Source organism: Borostomias antarcticus (genome assembly GCF_949987555.1).
Source record: "Borostomias antarcticus genome assembly, chromosome: 14".
NCBI classification, from domain to species: Eukaryota; Metazoa; Chordata; class Actinopteri; order Stomiiformes; family Stomiidae; genus Borostomias; species Borostomias antarcticus.
In genome coordinates this window covers 19,671,206-19,691,948 of record NC_140247.1, presented here as the reverse complement: position 1 = coordinate 19,691,948, position 20,743 = coordinate 19,671,206, and the positions used below count along the sequence as shown (strand labels likewise).

Genomic DNA, 20,743 nt, shown 5'->3' with positions numbered 1-20,743 from the left:
CTATATAGGCAATACCATTAGATAACACAAAATATGGTAAATGGTAAATGGACTGCACTTATATAGCGCTTTTATCCAAAGCGCTTTACAATGGCCTCTCATTCACCCATTCACACACACATTCACACACCAATGGCGGCAGCTGCCATGCAAGGTGCTAACCTGCTCATTGGGAGCAATTTGGGTTCAGTGTCTTGCCCAAGGACACTTCGACATGTGGACAGGAGGAGGTGGGATTCGAACCGCCGACCCTACAATCATTGGACGACCCGCTCTACAACTGAGCCACAGCCGCCCCGGAAAATACTATTATGTAACAGCTCTGGAGGGAAGCCAATATCTCAGGATCGTATTAGTTACAGGCATGGCAGTTAAACATGGGTAAAGTCATGTGTGATCTCTCAATATTTGAGTTGGTGATAATATACCATAATTGTCATATATAATGTGACTTGTATGTGACAGAGTGGGTCTAGTCATGAACAAGAATCCGACTGAGCCTGATTCATCTCCAGATCCACCAGAGGGCGCCTGTCAGTAAGAAACAGAGAGAGAGAGAGAGGGAGGGAGAGAGAGAGAGAGAGAGAGAGTTTGTGTGTGTGTGTGTGTGCATGTGCGTGAGAGCGAGAGAGAGAGAGTTTGTGTGTGTGTGTGTGTGCGTGTGTGTGAGAGAGAGAGAGAGAGAGAAAGAGAGTTTGTGTGTGTGTGTGTGTGTGTTTGCGTGTGTGTGTGTGAGAGAGAGAGAGAGAGAGAGAGAGAGGGAGTTTGTGTGTGTGTGTATGTGTGTGTGTTTGCGTGTGCGTGTGTGTTTGTGTGAGAGAGAGAGAGAGAGAGAGAGAGAGAGAGTTTGTGTGTGTGTGTGTGTGTGTGTGTGTATGTGTGTGTGTGTGTGAGTGTGTGTGTGTGAGAGAGAGAGAGAGAGAGAGAGAGAGAGAGAGAGAGAGAGAGAGATAATGGGTGGAGAAGAGAAATTGGGAGTAGTTTACATGAGAGCTCATATATAACCAGAATGTATTATGGCTACAGGGTAGTTGACTCATTTCATTGGTGGTTGGTAACAGTTTGGAAGATATACAGGTGCTGGTAATCCTGTCATCAGATATGGCTGTCTGCCTGTCATCATCTGGCCCCCTGTAACCTGTAATGAGAAAACACAGAGTGTAGAGCAACATAAGTTATAGATTGATATATCCTGAATTCAAAATGCAAGTTAAGACATATCGTCAGGGGCTCTCCGTCCACTGTTCTCGGTAGATTGCAGCGAGTAAGTGCATTGATGCGGTTTGCATGCGGGCGCTGTCCAATCGCTTGGTGCTGAAATCACGTGGCAGGATTCCATTGCGGCGCCAAACTGTGGAGTTTTTGCGGCTGATTGATGTCATAATCGGCGTGCTATCCATTGACATGGAGCTGAAACGGCCCACTGTTGCGTCACAGCAGCATTTCATTATCCCCTCCAAAAGTTAGTTTTCGTGGCTGACTGATGTCATAATCAGTTAGTTGAATGGAATTATAGGCCTATACTGTATTTACTGTGTTAATAACACTGAGCACCACACCAACGCCTCTCATCCATACTGTCTGCCCTCAAAGCTTTAGTCACACGGTGTCACTGTTCACCAGTACATATCACAGAGTGCACTGGGGTTGCCATGACACTCCCATTTATCCTTCCTGCGGGATAGACCTGTACAATTTTCAACTGAAGCCGACATGCCTTTTAATTTGGAAACCCTATTGCATCTAATATCACTAATATAGTGTGGAATCGTGTTTTCTTTTCAATACGTTCATGCCAATTGCATAGGGAAGGACGTCTATTTCTTGAAGGATGCATCTGCAAACTGGACGCTTCTCGGTTGTCTTTGTGTTGTGTGCGGTATGGCGCACGGCTTTGTCTGTGACGCGGTACTCTATACCCGAGGAGATGGAGAGAGGGTCTGTCGTGGCGAATCTAGCCGCAGATTTGGGACTGGAGCTTGGAGGTCTGGCACATCGCGAGGTAAAACTTGATATTTTCCACAACAAAAAATACCTAGATTTCAACAAAAAGACAGGAGAGTTGTACATTGTTGAAAAGATGGACAGAGAAAGTCTTTGTCCGGCTAAAACCTCTACATCGTGTTTTTTGAAGTTGGACGTTATTATTGAAAGCCCGTTGCGTATATTCAACATTGAGTTGGGCATCACGGATATAAACGATAACGCGCCCCATTTCCGTAGAGACAGAATAGAGCTTGATGTGTCAGAAACGGCCACACCTGGAGAAAGATTCTCGCTGCCCAATGCGGTGGATCCAGACGTTGGCGTAAACACAATAAAAACGTACAAGCTCAGTGAAAGCGAACATTTCACCATTGAAATTCAGACTGGAAGTGATGGTACGAAATACGTTGACTTGGTTTTGACAAAGGCCTTAGACCGAGAGGAGCGCGCGGTCCATAATCTAATATTAACGGCCGTGGATGGCGGAGTCCCCGCGCGCACCGGTACGGCAAATATAATTGTCCGAGTGCAGGATACTAACGACAACGCCCCTCGGTTCGACCACCCGGTTTATTCCGTTAATATGACCGAGAACTCCCCAATTGGAACGCAGGTGATGAAGCTAAACGCCACAGATCTAGACGAGGGCCCCAACGCAGAAATAACATATTCTTTCACACTTTACACGTCTGAGAAAACACAAGACGTATTTTCACTGAGTCCAGACACGGGAGAGATTACCGTGAAAGGGACTATTGACTACGAGGACATGAAATTCTATGAGATGCACGTTGAGGCTAAAGACAAAGGCGCGCACCCCCTCCTAGGCCAGTGCAAAGTTGTCGTGCATGTAACGGATATGAACGACAACTATCCCGAGATCACCATTAAGTCTCTGAAAGATACCGTCAACGAGGACATTCCCGTCGGCACCGTCATAGCACTTATAGGTGTAGGCGACCGGGACACGGGGGACAACGGCAAGGTGAGCTTATCGATTAACCGGCCGCTGCCGTTTGTTTTGAACAAGTCCTCTGACGTCCATTATGAGCTCATCGTATCAGAGCCTTTAGACCGCGAGAATGTTCCCGATTATGACATCACTTTGGTGGTGAGAGACGGGGGGACACCCTCTTTGTCTGACAACGAGACGATCACTTTACACCTTTTGGACGTAAACGATAACGCGCCACAGTTCCCCCAATCCTTCTACACTATACCCGTTGTGGAGAATAACGCACCTGGGGCCTTGCTAAGTTCCCTCACTGCGTTTGATCCTGACCTCCATGAAAACCAGTACCTCGTTTATTTCATCCTAGAAAAGGCGGTAGTGAACACGTCCATGTCCATGCTGTTCTCCATCAATCCAGAGAACGGTAATCTTTACGCACTAAAGACGTTTGACTATGAGATAGAGAAGGAGTTCCTTTTCCACATCGAGGCCAGAGACTCTGGTGTTCCTCCGCTCAGCAGTAACGTGACTGTCCACATCATTATTGTGGACCAGAATGACAACACCCCGGTCATCGTCTCTCCGTGGCGTGCGCACGGCTCCGTGGTGGAGGAAAAGATCCCTAGATCCACCGATAAAGGATCCCTGGTTGCCAAGGTGATAGCCATAGACACGGACTCGGTACAGAACTCTCGGATTACATACCAGTTTCTACAGGTGACTGACGCCACGTTATTCAGTCTGGACCAGTACAACGGAGAGATACGGACTATGAGAATGTTCAGTTACAGAGATCCGCGTCACCAACGGCTCATTGTCATCGCCAAGGACAACGGGGAGCCTGCGCTCTCTGCTACAGTCACCATCAAGCTCTCCACGGTGGAGACTGCCGTTAAGGCCTACTCTGACATGACTGAGGTTCCTCTAGAATATGACATCTTCTCAGACCTCAACCTGTATCTGGTGATCGGACTGGGCTCGGTGTCCTTTCTGTTATTGATCACCATATTGGTCACCATCGTGCTGAAGTGTCAGAAACCGAAGCCCAGCAAAGCGGCGCCTCCCTGTAGGAACAGTGTGATCAGCGAGAGGAACTCTACCATCGCAGATTCCACCCTGGTCTCCAACGATGCCTACTGGTATAGTCTGTTCCTAGCAGAGACCAGGAAAGGAAAGCTAGTCGTCAGACAGCCTGTGCCAAAGGGCTCCAGATACATCGTGTCCAGTTTACCAAGGAGCACTGGACTGACAGAGACCAGCGACTCTGCTGCCTCTACTCTGCAGGTAAGACTCAAACATCCTTGTGTAGGCTACTGTATGCTACTGTTGCATTATAAACTCTTACTATAGGCCTATGTGCCCAATTGTCTTGTGCGTAAATGTGTTGAATGCATTCGTCAGTCGATGAAAATAAATTAGACTAATATTTGTCCAGTAGCAATATCACGGTCTAAAATACTTACAAAATGAAAATAAGTATTACAAACGTAATCAGACAACAATTTTAGCATTCCTATCATTTACAGACTCCATGCAAACGTTTCGCACGTTGGATAATTCATATTTAATAGCGTGTTTTGAATACAACTCTAACCTGTTTTGGCATTGGCCTACACACAGACAGATAAATGAAAGAATGAAAGTGTGCAGGCTTGTTAATTGCACAGAGGGTCGCTGTTGGACAGAGAAATGCATTTGATTGTGATGTCATGGTCGCCATGCCAGTGCGTCATAGTGGGGAAGCCAGAGAATGAACCGTGGACAGCTCCGTGGTGCTGAATCCCTCAGAAAATATATTTTTTAGCTCATTTTATTTTCTGCGCATATCGATTTGTGAGAGAGACTCTGCAATAACATTTTTAGTCGCTGATTCGAATCACATTTGAATGGATTGAGCTGCAAAAAGGAAGACCTAGCCTACTGTATAGAGACGACAATGGAGACGCAAATAAGCACAAAGAAATGGCAGAGGTACGTTTCGATCTTTCTTATTTTCTCTGCCGTTCTGAACATGGTCTCTGCAGTTACACACTATTCTATTCCTGAAGAAATGGAGGAAGGCTCCGTTGTTGCAAATCTAGCAGCTGACTTGGGCCTGGACGTCAAAACCTTGAATAGACGCAAAATGCGAATGGACGTGGTTGCGCCTGTAAAATACCTGGAGGTTAACAAAGAAACGGGTGAACTGTACATTCTACGAAAGATGGACAGAGAACATCTTAGCTGCTCTAAAACGAATTGTTTTTTAAAGCTGGACGTGACTATTGAAAATCCTCTAAGAATGTTTAATATTGAACTGGAAATCATGGACATAAACGACAATGCACCATATTTTCGAAGGGATGAAATGCATTTGGATATATCGGAGTCTACGCAAGTAGGAGAACGATTCTCCCTCAACAATGCAGTCGACCCCGATGTCGGCGCTAATTCAGTTAAAACCTACCATCTCAGTGAAAGTGATCACTTCAATCTAGAAATCCAGACCGGAAGAGACGGGACAAAGTTTGCAGATTTGATTCTGAAAAAAACTTTAGACCGAGAGCAGCAGTCTGTTCATAATCTAATACTTACTGCTGTTGATGGCGGGGTCCCCACGCGCTCTGGTACAGCCAGCATCATTGTTCGTGTGCTGGATACGAATGACAACGCCCCTTATTTTGATAAAGAGAGTTACCATATAGATATAACTGAAAACTCTCCTATTGGAAGCCTCGTAGTCAAACTGAATGCAATCGACTTGGATGAGGGATCTAATTCGGAAATAATATATTCATATAGTCTATATACTCCAGAGAAAACACAAAACACTTTCAGTTTAAACCAAAATACCGGAGAAATTACTGTAAAAGAAATGATTAATTTTGAAGACTTTAAGATTTATGACATGGAAGTCATAGCAACAGATAAGGGAACCAACCATTTGTCAGGACAATGCAAAGTAACTATTTTAGTGACAGATATGAATGATAATCACCCTGAAATATCCATCAAATCATTCCAGAGTCCAATCAAGGAGAGTGTAGCAGTAGATACAGTGATAGCAGTGGTTAGTGTCAGTGATAAAGATTCTGGTGAAAATGGAATAGTTGATTTACATATTCCAAAGAATTTACCATTTGCGCTTAGAGAATCATCTGATAACTATTATGAGTTGGTAGTTTCAGAACCTTTAGACAGAGAGAAGGTTCCAGAATATGACATCACTTTCACTGTTACAGACAGGGGTTCCCCTCAACTATCAGACAATGAAACTATGACTTTAGAACTACTGGACGTTAATGACAACGTTCCACAGTTCCCCCAGTCCTTCTACACTATACCCGTTGTGGAGAATAACGCACCTGGGGCCTTGCTAAGTTCCCTCACTGCGTTTGATCCTGACCTCCATGAAAACCAGTACCTCGTTTATTTCATCCTAGAAAAGGCGGTAGTGAACACGTCCATGTCCATGCTGTTCTCCATCAATCCAGAGAACGGTAATCTTTACGCACTAAAGACGTTTGACTATGAGATAGAGAAGGAGTTCCTTTTCCACATCGAGGCCAGAGACTCTGGTGTTCCTCCGCTCAGCAGTAACGTGACTGTCCACATCATTATTGTGGACCAGAACGACAACAACCCGGTCATCGTCTCTCCGTGGCGTGCGCATGGCTCCGTGGTGGAGGAAAAGATCCCTAGATCCACCGACAAAGGATCCCTGGTTGCCAAGGTGATAGCCATAGACACGGACTCGGTACAGAACTCTCGGATTACATACCAGTTTCTACAGGTGACTGACGCCACGTTATTCAGTCTGGACCAGTACAACGGAGAGATACGGACTATGAGAATGTTCAGTTACAGAGATCCGCGTCACCAACGCCTCATTGTCATCGCCAAGGACAACGGGGAGCCTGCGCTCTCTGCTACAGTCACCATCAAGCTCTCCACGGTGGAGACTGCCGTTAAGGCCTACTCTGACATGACTGAGGTTCCTCTAGAATATGACATCTTCTCAGACCTCAACCTGTATCTGGTGATCGGACTGGGCTCGGTGTCCTTTCTGTTATTGATCACCATATTGGTCACCATCGTGCTGAAGTGTCAGAAACCGAAGCCCAGCAAAGCGGCGCCTCCCTGTAGGAACAGTGTGATCAGCGAGAGGAACTCTACCATCGCAGATTCCACCCTGGTCTCCAACGATGCCTACTGGTATAGTCTGTTCCTAGCAGAGACCAGGAAAGGAAAGCTGGTCGTCAGGCAGCCTGTGCCAAAGGGCTCCAGATACATCGTGTCCAGTTTACCAAGGAGCACTGGACTGACAGAGACCAGCGACTCTGCTGCTTCTACTCTGCAGGTAAGACTCAAACATCCTTGTACGTCTGGCCTGTACAATATTATATTCATGCAATATTTATATCGTTCACTGTTACATCATAGATAAATATATGTCCCTTTAAAATATCAAATATAGTATCTACATTATTACAAGGTATATTTGTGGCATTGACCAAAAATATAATAGTTCGACAATATTCTACCTCAAACCACTAGTCCATTTTATTAGCATTAGTCTAAAGTATTATTTAACCTTGACAAATCCACTATATACCCTAATGATAAGATTTATTTTGTATATAACTTTTCTCACAGACATTGCCTCTCAAAATGCTTTAACATTTCAGCACACAACAAATAAAAAAACCAATAAAACAAAATAATAAAAACATAATAAAAACCGTAAAAGAATAAAATAATCAAAATTATAAATTAATTGAAATGAAATTAATGAAAAATAATTAAATAAAATAATTAAAGGGTAAAACGAGTGCTGCTAATTATAAGCCAGGTTAAAAAGGTATGTTTTCAATTACCTTTTAAAAATGTACACTGAGTCCACCTGTCTATAGCCTAGGCTACTTGTTGGTACGGTGTTCCAAAATTTCAGTGCATAGTGGATAAAAGCAGCGTGCTCAGTTTTGACTTTGGGAATGTTTGAAAGATCTACTGTAGAGGACCTAAGAGCTGTGAAGGGACATAGAAAGTGATGTAGGAGGGTGCTAGACCATTAAGAGCTTTGTATACTAGCAGGAGGAGTTTAAAGTCAGTTTTAAAAGACAGTGAGCCAGTGCTGGAGTAATATGCTCTCTCTTCCTTGTTTTTGTTAAAGGCTAGCAGAAGGGTTTTAATTTAGTTGTAGTTTCTCAACAAAATCGTGTATGAGCTTCTCAGCATTATGTTGATTTAAAAACGGGCATATTTTGGTAATATGTCTTAGGTGGAAGAAATCTGTCTTAGTTACCTTGTTTATAGGATTTAAAACATGTAGTTCTAAAAGTGCACCTACTTGTTACTTCCGTTTATTCTGCTAACTCAAATGTCCTACAAGCCTACAAATTCAATTTGACAAATTATTCCTGCAAAATATTCCCCAACTGTTCACACATTGAATATAGCGTTATACGTCTTAGATGCACCTGTAACTTATTTTATCATTGGGGTACACATACAGATATATGAAAGACTGGAGGTGTGCGGGCGTGTTATTTGCACAATGGGTCGCTGTTGGCCAGAGAAATACATTTGTTTTTGATGTCATGGTCGCCATGACAGTGCGTCATAATGGGGAAACCAAATAATGAACACTGGACAGCTCCGTGGTGCTGAATCCGTCAGTAAAGCAGGATTCCGCGTTTATAATCTTTCAGTGCGATAAATGTTGTGATTATATAGGTTTACATTTTAGATAGTTGAGTGAAATTTAATTTGGGGTGACTGCAAAGGAAAACGATATCCAAACGAGACGACAATGGAGGCGTGTATCAGTTCAAAAAAATGGGAGAGGTACGTCTCGGTCTTTCTGATTTTATCTGCTTTCATGAACACGGCGTCTTCAGTTACACACTATTCTATTCCTGAAGAAATGGAGGAAGGATCCGTGGTCGCAAATCTAGCCGCTGATTTGGGCCTGGATGTGAAAACGTTGAGTAAACGGAAGATGCGGTTAGAAGTCATCGCTAATAAGAAATATCTGGACGTGAACAAAGACACGGGTGAGCTGTATATTGCAGAGAGGATTGACAGAGAGCATCTTTGCACATCTAAGACATCGACAACTTGCTATCTAAAAATGGAGGCTATAATTGAAAACCCTCAGCGGATATTCTACATAGAATTAGAAATATTGGACATTAATGATAACGCACCGCATTTCCGTAGAGACACTATCAACTTAGACATTTCAGAAGCAACACAGGCTGGGGAAAGGTTTTCTGTTAATAATGCCGTCGACTCTGATGTTGGTTCAAACTCAGTTAAAACATACCTTTTGAGCGAAAGTGATCTTTTTACTATCGACATTCAGGCCGGAAGAGATGGGTCAAAGTTTGCTGATTTGATTTTGAAAAAGACTTTAGACCGAGAGAAGCAGGCTGCACATAATTTGATTCTCACCGCTGTAGACGGTGGAGTACCCACGCGCTCCGGTACAGCCAGCATCATTGTTCGCGTATTAGACACCAACGACAACGCCCCTCAGTTCGATAAAGACAACTACAATATCAGTGTAATGGAAAACTCCCCTATTGGAAGCCTTGTGATCAAGCTAAAGGCTACTGACTTAGATGAAGGAAGCAATTCAGATATAGTTTACTCATACAGTCTGTATACATCAGAGAAAACGCAAGATACATTCACTTTAAACCCAAACACCGGTGAAATAACAGTGAAGGAAATGATCAATTATGAAGATTTCAGGATTTACGACATGGAAGTCATAGCAACTGATAAGGGTGCCAATCCCTTATCAGGACAGTGTAAACTGACTATTCTAATAACAGATATGAATGATAATCACCCTGAAATATCCATCAAATCATTCCAGAGTCCAATAAAGGAGAATGTAGCAGTAGATACAGTGATAGCAGTGGTTAGTGTCAGTGATAAAGATTCTGGTGAAAATGGAGTAGTTGATTTACATATTCCAAAGAATTTACCATTTGCGCTTAGAGAATCATCTGATAACTATTATGAGTTGGTAGTTTCAGAACCTTTAGACAGAGAGAAGGTTCCAGAATATGACATCACTTTCACTGTTACAGACAGGGGTTCCCCTCAACTATCAGACAATGAAACTATGACTTTAGAACTACTGGACGTTAATGACAACGTTCCACAGTTCCCCCAGTCCTTCTACACTATACCCGTTGTGGAGAATAACGCACCTGGGGCCTTGCTAAGTTCCCTCACTGCGTTTGATCCTGACCTCCATGAAAACCAGTACCTCGTTTATTTCATCCTAGAAAAGGCGGTAGTGAACACGTCCATGTCCATGCTGTTCTCCATCAATCCAGAGAACGGTAATCTTTACGCACTAAAGACGTTTGACTATGAGATAGAGAAGGAGTTCCTTTTCCACATCGAGGCCAGAGACTCTGGTGTTCCTCCGCTCAGCAGTAACGTGACTGTCCACATCATTATTGTGGACCAGAACGACAACACCCCGGTCATCGTCTCTCCATGGCGTGCGCACGGCTCCGTGGTGGAGGAAAAGATCCCTAGATCCACCGACAAAGGATCCCTGGTTGCCAAGGTGATAGCCATAGACACGGACTCGGTACAGAACTCTCGGATTACATACCAGTTTCTACAAGTGACTGACGCCACGTTATTCAGTCTGGACCAGTACAACGGAGAGATACGGACTATGAGAATGTTCAGTTACAGAGATCCGCGTCACCAACGGCTCATTGTCATCGCCAAGGACAACGGGGAGCCTGCGCTCTCTGCTACAGTCACCATCAAGCTCTCCACGGTGGAGACTGCCGTTAAGGCCTACTCTGACATGACGGAAGTTCCTCTAGAATATGACATCTTCTCAGACCTCAACCTGTATCTGGTGATCGGACTGGGCTCGGTGTCCTTTCTGTTATTGATCACCATATTGGTCACCATCGTGCTGAAGTGTCAGAAACCGAAGCCCAGCAAAGCGGTGCCTCCCTGTAGGAACAGTGTGATCAGCGAGAGGAACTCTACCATCGCAGATTCCACCCTGGTCTCCAACGATGCCTACTGGTATAGTCTGTTCCTAGCAGAGACCAGGAAAGGAAAGCTGGTCGTCAGACAGCCTGTGCCAAAGGGCTCCAGATACATCGTTTCCAGTTTACCAAGGAGCACTGGACTGACAGAGACCAGCGACTCTGCTGCTTCTACTCTGCAGGTAAGACTCAAACATGCTTGTAAGTCTGGCCTGTACAATATTTATGCCATCCATCTTCTTCAATATTTATGCAATATTTATATTGTTCACTGTTACATCATAGGGAAATGTCTCTCATTTTAACAGATCAAATATATTGTCTACATTATTACCAGATATGTTTGTGCCATTGACCAAAAATATAATAGTACAATAATATTCTACCTCAAACCACTCATCCATTTCATTAGCATTGGTCTAACATCTTCCTTAACTTCGACAAATCCAGTATATAGCCTAATGATGAATTCATTTGTATAGAACCTTTCACACAGACACTGCCTCTCAAAGTGCTTTAACATTTCAGCACACAACAAATAAAAAAAACAATAAAACACAATAGTAAAAAAAGATAATAAAAAATGTAAAATAATAAAACTGTTAAAAAAGATAATTACCTACAATGGAATGAAATGAAATTAATGACAACTAATTAAATAAATGATAAATTGATTAAAGGAGTGCTGCTTAGGTTAAAAGGTGCTTTTTCAATTACCTTTTAAAAATGTACACTGAGTCCACCTCTCTATAGCCTAGGCTACTTGTTGGTGAGGTGTTCCACAATTTCAGTGCATAGTGCCTGGATAAAGGCCGCATGCTCAGTTTTGACTTTGCGAATGTTTAAAAGATCTACTGTAGAGGACCTAAGAGCTGTGAAGGGACATAGAAAGACAGGGAGTCAGTGATGTAGGAGGGTGTTAGACCATTAAGAGCTTTGTATAGTATCAGAAGGAGTTTAAAGTCAGTTCTAAAAGGCACAGTGAGCCAGTGCTGGAGTAATAAGCTCTCTCATCCTTGTTTTTGTTAAAGTCTATCAGTAGGGTTTTGAATTGGCTGTAGTTTCTCAATATAAGAACGAATGAGCTTCTCAGCATCCTGTTGATTTAAATTCAGGCATACGTTGGCAATATGTCTTAGGTGGAAGAAATCAGTCTAAGTCACCTTGTTTATGTGGGATCTAAAACTTATAATTCAGTCTAAAAGTCCACCTACTTGTGCCTTCCGTTTTATTCTGATAACCCATATGTCATAACGTAATGGGCAGCTTCTAATCTGCAGGAGCTGAAGTCGTGTAGCCTCTCTTCAAGTTAGGCTATACCTTCTTGTGCGTAAAAGTCTTTAATGTACGTCCTTCAGTCAATATAAAATATGAGACTTCAAGTCATAGTTTCAATATCATGGTGGTATTATTGCATCTTTCTGAACTATGCAAACATTTCACACATTCAATAACGCATGTCTGTATTTCTTGAATGGAACTCTAACCTACAGTATTTTGGTACTGGCCTACACCCAGACAAATACATTAATGAATGAAAGTGTGCAGGCTTGTTATTTGCACAAAGGGTCGCTGTTCACCAGTGAAATACATTCGATTGTGAGGTCATGATCGCCATGACAGTGCGTCACAGTGGGGACAACAGAGAACGAAGTGTGGAGCTGTCCGTGGTGCTGAATCTGAAATAAGGATTATTTTGAAATGATTTGCCTTTCAGCGTCAATCGACTTGTGATATCGTTGCCATAATAATTTATTGGCGGATTACAATTGCATCTGAGTTGCCTGCGCAAAACGAAACTCATTGAAACGGAAATGGAGGCGTATATCAGCTCAAAACACTGGGAGAGGTACGTCTCGGTCTTTCTGATTTTCTCTGCCATCATGAACACGGCGTCTTCAGTTACACACTATTCTATTCCTGAAGAAATGGAGGAAGGCTCCGTGGTCGCTAATTTAGCTGCTGATTTGGGCCTGGATGTAAAAACGTTGAGTAAACGGAAGATGCGGTTAGAGATCATAGCGAATAAGAAATATCTGGATGTGAACAAAGAAACGGGGGAGCTGTATATAGTAGAGAGGATTGACAGAGAGCATCTTTGCGCAATTAAGACCTCTACGTCTTGTTATCTAAAAATGGAGGGTATCGTGGAAAACCCGCAGCGGATATTCTATATAGAAATAGAGATAACGGATATAAATGATAACGCACCTCATTTTAGAAGAGACACTATCAACTTGGACATTTCTGAGGCAACGCAGGCTGGAGAACGGTTTTCTGTTAATAATGCCGTCGATTCTGATGTTGGTTCAAACTCAGTTAAAACATACCTTCTGAGCGAAAACGAGCATTTCAATATAGAAATTCAGACAGGACGGGATGGTTCAAAGTTTGCAGATTTAATTCTAAAAAAGGCTTTGGACAGAGAGGAACACGCTGTCCATAATCTAATACTCACCGCTGTAGACGGTGGAGTTCCCACGCGCTCCGGTACAGCCAGCATCATTGTGCGCGTGCTGGATACCAATGACAACGCCCCTCAGTTCGATAAAGAGACATACAGCATTAATGTCATGGAAAACTCCCCTATTGGAAGCCTTGTGGTCAAACTAAATGCAACGGACTTAGATGAGGGATCCAATTCAGATATTGAATATTCATACAGTTTGTATACATCCGAGAAAACCCAAGATACATTCAGTTTAAATCCAAATACTGGTGAAATAACAGTGAAGGAAATGATCAATTATGAAGATTTCAGGATTTATGACATGGAAGTCATAGCAGCTGATGAGGGAGCCAATCCCTTATCAGGACAGTGTAAACTAACTATTCTAATAACAGATATGAATGATAATCACCCTGAAATATCAATCAAATCATTCCAGAGTCCAATCAAGGAGAATGTAGCAGTAGATACAGTGATAGCAGTGGTTAGTGTCAGTGATAAAGATTCTGGTGAAAATGGAGTAGTTGATTTACATATTCCAAAGAATTTACCATTTGCGCTTAGAGAATCATCTGATAACTATTATGAGCTGGTTGTTTCACAACCTTTAGACAGAGAGAAGGTTCCAGAATATGACATCACGTTCACCGTTACAGACAGGGGTTCCCCTCAACTATCAGACAATGAAACTATGACTTTAGAACTACTGGACGTTAATGACAACGTTCCACATTTCCCCCAGTCCTTCTACACTATACCCGTTGTGGAGAATAACGCACCTGGGGCCTTGCTAAGTTCCCTCACTGCGTTTGATCCTGACCTCCATGAAAACCAGTACCTCGTTTATTTCATCCTAGAAAAGGAGGTAGTGAACACGTCCATGTCCATGCTGTTCTCCATCAATCCAGAGAACGGTAATCTTTACGCACTAAAGACGTTTGACTATGAGATAGAGAAGGAGTTCCTTTTCCACATCGAGGCCAGAGACTCTGGTGTTCCTCCGCTCAGCAGTAACGTGACTGTCCACATAATTATTGTGGACCAGAACGACAACACCCCGGTCATCGTCTCTCCGTGGCGTGCGCACGGCTCCGTGGTGGAGGAAAAGATCCCTAGATCCACCGATAAAGGATCCCTGGTTGCCAAGGTGATAGCCATAGACACGGACTCGGTACAGAACTCTCGGATTACATACCAGTTTCTACAGGTGACTGACGCCACGTTATTCAGTCTGGACCAGTACAACGGAGAGATACGGACTATGAGAATGTTCAGTTACAGAGATCCGCGTCACCAACGGCTCATTGTCATCGCCAAGGACAACGGGGAGCCTGCGCTCTCTGCTACAGTGACCATCAAGCTCTCCACGGTGGAGACTGCCGTTAAGGCCTACTCTGACATGACTGAAGTTCCTCTAGAATATGACATCTTCTCAGACCTCAACCTGTATCTGGTGATCGGACTGGGCTCGGTGTCCTTTCTGTTATTGATCACCATATTGGTCACCATCGTGCTGAAGTGTCAGAAACCGAAGCCCAGCAAAGCGGCGCCTCCCTGTAGGAACAGTGTGATCAGCGAGAGGAACTCTACCATCGCAGATTCCACCCTGGTCTCCAACGATGCCTACTGGTATAGTCTGTTCCTAGCAGAGACCAGGAAAGGAAAGCTGGTCGTCAGGCAGCCTGTGCCAAAGGGCTCCAGATACATCGTGTCCAGTTTACCAAGGAGCACTGGACTGACAGAGACCAGCGACTCTGCTGCCTCTACTCTGCAGGTAAGGCTCAAACATCCTTGTGTAGAGTACCTTTGCATTATCTATTTAAGGTATCATACTATAAACTACTACTATAGGCCCGTGTGTCCAATTGTCTTGTGCATAAACGTGTTGAATGTATTTATAAGTCAATGAAAATACATTTGATACAGATACTTCTATTTGTCGAGTTGCAATATTACAATCTAAATTACTTTAAAATAAAAATAAGCATTATCATCAATCATACAAATTATTTTTAGCATTCCTAATATCTCAAAACTCCATGCAAACGTTTCGCACACTAAATAATTAATAAAATAATAGGCCTTTATTCGTTTCGAATTCAACTCTAACCTATTTTGTTATTGGCCTATACACATATATAAATGAAAGAATGAAAGTGTGCAGGCTTGTTAATTGCACAGAGGGTCGCTGTTGGCCAGAGAAATGGATTGTTATGTCATGGTCGCCATGGCAGTGCGTCATAGTGGGGAAGTCAGAGAATAAACCGTGGACAGGTCCGTGGTGCTGAATCCCTCAGAAAATATATTATTTAGCTCATTTTCGATTCAGCACGTAGCGATTTGTAAGAATTACTTTACCATAACATTTTAATTCGAGGATTTAAATCACATTTGAATGGACTGTGTTACAAAAGGAGGGCATACTGGAGAGACGACAATGGAGGCGCAAATAAGCACAAAGAAATGGCAGAGGTACGTTTCGACCTTTCTTATTTTCTCTGCCGTTCTGAACACGGCGTCTGCAGTTACACACTATTCTATTCCTGAAGAAATGGAGGAAGGCTCCGTTGTTGCAAATCTAGCTGCAGATTTAGGCTTGGATGTAAAAACCCTGAGTAAACGGAAGATGCGGTTAGAAGTCATCGCTAATAAGAAGCATCTGGATGTGAACAAAGAAACGGGGGAGCTGTATATTGTAGAGAGAATGGACAGAGAGCATCTTTGCCCAAGTAAGACCACAACATCTTGTTACCTGAAAATGGAGGCTATCGTGGAAAACCCGCAGCGGATATTCTATATAGAAATAGAGATAATGGATATAAATGATAACGCACCTCATTTTAGAAGAGACACCATAAACCTGGACATTTCAGAGGCAACTCAAGCTGGAGAAAGGTTTTCTGTCAACAACGCAGTGGACCCTGACCTTGGATCAAATTCACTAAGAACATATTTTTTGAGCGAAAACGAACATTTCAATATAGAAATTCAGACAGGACGGGATGGTTCAAAGTTTGCAGATTTAATTCTAAAAAAGGCTTTGGACAGAGAGGAACACGCTGTCCATAATCTAATACTCACCGCTGTAGACGGTGGAGTTCCCACGCGCTCCGGTACAGCCAGCATCATTGTGCGCGTGCTGGATACCAATGACAACGCCCCTCAGTTCGATAAAGAAAGCTACAATATCGAAGTCACGGAAAACTCTCCAATTGGAAGACTTGTGGTCAAATTAAATGCAACTGACTTTGATGAAGGATCCAATTCAGAGGTAATATATTCATACAGTTTGTATACATCTGAGAAAACACAAAACACATTCAGTTTAAATCCAAATACTGGGGAAATAACGGTCAAGGAAATGATCAATTATGAAGATTTTAGGATTTATGACATGGAAGTCATAGCAACAGATAAGGGTGCCAGTCCTTTATCAGGGCAGTGCAAACTAACTATTTTAGTCACAGATATGAATGATAATCACCCTGAAATATCCATCAAATCATTCCAGAGTCCAATCAAGGAGAATGTAGCAGCAAATACAGTGATAGCAGTGGTTAGTGTCAGTGATAAAGATTCTGGTGAAAATGGAGTAGTTGATTTACATATTCCAAAGAATTTACCATTTGCGCTTAGAGAATCATCTGATAACTATTATGAGCTGGTTGTTTCACAACCTTTAGACAGAGAGAAGGTTCCAGAATATGACATCACGTTCACCGTTACAGACAGGGGTTCCCCTCAACTATCAGACAATGAAACTATGACTTTAGAACTACTGGACGTTAATGACAACGTTCCACATTTCCCCCAGTCCTTCTACACTATACCCGTTGTGGAGAATAACGCACCTGGGGCCTTGCTAAGTTCCCTCACTGCGTTTGATCCTGACCTCCATGAAAACCAGTACCTCGTTTATTTCATCCTAGAAAAGGAGGTAGTGAACACGTCCATGTCCATGCTGTTCTCCATCAATCCAGAGAACGGTAATCTTTACGCACTAAAGACGTTTGACTATGAGATAGAGAAGGAGTTCCTTTTCCACATCGAGGCCAGAGACTCTGGTGTTCCTCCGCTCAGCAGTAACGTGACTGTCCACATAATTATTGTGGACCAGAACGACAACACCCCGGTCATCGTCTCTCCGTGGCGTGCGCACGGCTCCGTGGTGGAGGAAAAGATCCCTAGATCCACCGATAAAGGATCCCTGGTTGCCAAGGTGATAGCCATAGACACGGACTCGGTACAGAACTCTCGGATTACATACCAGTTTCTACAGGTGACTGACGCCACGTTATTCAGTCTGGACCAGTACAACGGAGAGATACGGACTATGAGAATGTTCAGTTACAGAGATCCGCGTCACCAACGGCTCATTGTCATCGCCAAGGACAACGGGGAGCCTGCGCTCTCTGCTACAGTGACCATCAAGCTCTCCACGGTGGAGACTGCCATTAAGGCCTACTCTGACATGACGGAAGTTCCTCTAGAATATGACATCTTCTCAGACCTCAACCTGTATCTGGTGATCGGACTGGGCTCGGTGTCCTTTCTGTTATTGATCACCATATTGGTCACCATCGTGCTGAAGTGTCAGAAACCGAAGCCCAGCAAAGCGGCGCCTCCCTGTAGGAACAGTGTGATCAGCGAGAGGAACTCTACCATCGCAGATTCCACCCTGGTCTCCAACGATGCCTACTGGTATAGTCTGTTCCTAGCAGAGACCAGGAAAGGAAAGCTGGTCGTCAGGCAGCCTGTGCCAAAGGGCTCCAGATACATCGTGTCCAGTTTACCAAGGAGCACTGGACTGACAGAGACCAGCGACTCTGCTGCCTCTACTCTGCAGGTAAGACTCAAACAACCTTGTACGCCTCTCATCTACAATATTTATATTGGTCACTGTTATATCATAGGGAAATATCTGTTATTTTAAAATATCAAATATATTGTCTACATTATTACCAGATATGTTTGTGCCACTTACCAAAAATATAATAGTACAACAATATTCTACCTCAAACCACTGATCCATTTCATTAGCATTGGTCTAACATATTCCTTAACCTCGACAAATCCAGTATATAGCCTAATGATGAATTCATTTGTATATAACTTTTCACACAGACACTGCCTCTCAAAGTGCTTTAACATTTCAGCACACAACAAATAAAAAAACAATAAAACACAATAACAATAAAAATATAATAAAAACTGTAAAATAATAAAACTATTAAAAAAGATAATTACCAACAATGGAATGAAATGAAATGAATGACAACTAATTAAAAAATGATTAATTGATAAAAGGAGTGCTGCTTATTATAAACCAGGTTAAAACATGCATTTTCAATTACCTTTTAAAAATGTACACTGAGTCCACCTGTCTGTAGCCTACTTGTTGGTAGGGTGTTCCACAATTTCAGTGCATAGTGGATAAAGGCAGCGTGCTCCGTTTTGACTTTGGGAATGTTTAAAAGATCTACTGTAGAGGACCTAAGAGCTGTGAAGGGACATAGAAAGACAGTGACGTAGGAGGGTGCTAGACCATTAAGAGCTTTGTATACTAGCAGGAGGAGTTTAAACTTTAAAGTCAGTTCTAAAAGGCACAGTGAGCCAGTGCTGGAGTAATATGCTCTCTCTTCCTTGTCTTTGTTAAAGTCTATCAGCAGGGTTTTGAATTGGCTGTAGTTTCTCAATAAAAGAATGAATGAGCTTCTCAGCATCCTGTTGATTTAAATACAGGCATACGTTGGCAATATGTCTTAGGTGGAAGAAATCAATCTAAGTCACCTTGTTTATGTGGGATCTAAAACTTATAATTCAGTCTAAAAGTCCACCTACTTGTGACTTCCGTTTTATTCTGATAACCCAAATGTCCTAACCTAATGGGCAGCTTCTAATCTGCAGGTATCGCTTAGCAACTCTTGTAGTTTCCCTCAGAGCTGAAGTCATCTTCAAGTTAGGCTATACCTTCTTGTGCGTAAAAGTATTTAATGTACGTCATTCAGTCAATATAAAATGTGAGACTTCAAGTCATAGTTTCAATATCATGGTGGTATTATTGCATATTTCTGAACTATGCAAACATTTCACACATTCAATAACGCATGTCTGTATTTCTTGAATGGAACTCTAACCTACAGTATTTTGGTACTGGCCTACACCCAAGGCAAGGCAAGGCAAGGCAAGTTTATTTATATAGCACATTTCAGCCACAGGGCAATTCAAGGTGCTTTACATGAGACATTAAAAGCATTAAAACAAAAAGCAAGACATTATAGACATTTAAAACAAAAGGCAGGACAAATTAAAAGCATTAAAACAAAAAGCAAGTCATTATAGATATTTAAACAAAAAGCAGGACAAATAGAATACAGGAATAAAAGTTACAGTGCAGTATACTGATAAACATAGCTCCTCTTAGAAAGCAGTGGCAAAAAGAAAAGTCTTCAGGCTTGTTTTAAAAGAACCAAGAGTTGCAGCAGACCTGCAGTTTTCTGGAAGTTTGTTCCAGATATGTGGAGCATAAAAACTGAATGCTGCTTCTCCATGTTTTGTTTTAACTCTGGGGACAGAAAGTAGACCTGTGCCAGACGACCTGAGGGGTCTGGATGGTTCATAGCATATGAGCAGATCAGAAATATATTTTGGCCCTAGGCCATTCAGTGCTTTATAAACCAACAGCAGTATTTTAAAGTCAATTCTTTGACAGACAGGAAGCCAGTGTAAAGACCTTAGTACTGGTGTGATATGCTCCACTTTCTTAGTCTTAGTGAGGACTCGAGCAGCAGCGTTCTGAATCAGCTGCAGCTGTCTGATCGATTTTTTAGAGAGACCTGTATACATGCCGTTACAGTAGTCGAGTCTACTGAAGATAAACGCATGGACAAGTTTTTCCAAATCCTTCTGGGACATAAATCCTTTGATCCTTGATATATTCTTAAGGTGATAGTAGGCTGACTTTGTAATTGACTTAATGTGGCTGTTGAAATTCAGGTCTGAGTTCACCCAGACAAATACATTAATGACTGAAAGTGTGCAGGCTTGTTATTTGCACAAAGGGTCGCTGTTCACCAGTGAAATGGATTCTATTGTGAGGTCATGATCGCCATGACAGTGCGTCACAGTGAGGACAACAGAGAACGAAGTGTGGAGCTGTCCGTGGTGCTGAATCTGAAATAAGGATTATTTTGCAATTATTTGCCTTTCAGCGTCAATCGACTTGTGATATCGTTGCCATAATAATTTATTGGCGGATTACAATTGCATCTGAGTTGCCTGCGCAAAACGAAACTCATTGAAACGGAAATGGAGGCGTATATCAGCTCAAAACACTGG

The 20,743-nt window shown here is 42.6% G+C and overlaps 1 protein-coding gene and 2 pseudogenes across 3 annotated transcripts; all 3 read left to right on the top strand.

Annotated features, from left to right (window-relative positions):
* The first annotated feature begins 1,861 nt into the window (after positions 1-1,861).
* Positions 1,862-8,403, top strand: LOC311317528 (protocadherin gamma-A4-like; annotated as a pseudogene). The gene is made up of 3 exons: positions 1,862-4,241; positions 6,205-7,277; positions 8,392-8,403. The product of its transcript is annotated as a protocadherin gamma-A4-like (transcript).
* Positions 8,404-8,729: 326 nt separating this feature from the next.
* On the top strand, positions 8,730-12,644 carry LOC311317527 (protocadherin alpha-C2-like; the record flags this gene model as incomplete). The annotated part of the gene is made up of 2 exons (XM_084448601.1): positions 8,730-11,138; positions 12,561-12,644. The coding sequence occupies 2 exons, from the start codon at positions 8,730-8,732 to the stop codon at positions 12,642-12,644; spliced, it is 2,493 nt and encodes an 830-aa protein (XP_084304727.1).
* A 165-nt stretch (positions 12,645-12,809) lies between these two features.
* LOC311317526 (protocadherin beta-16-like) lies at positions 12,810-20,587 on the top strand (annotated as a pseudogene). The gene is made up of 3 exons: positions 12,810-15,198; positions 17,179-18,251; positions 20,504-20,587. The product of its transcript is annotated as a protocadherin beta-16-like (transcript).
* Positions 20,588-20,743: the final 156 nt, after the last annotated feature.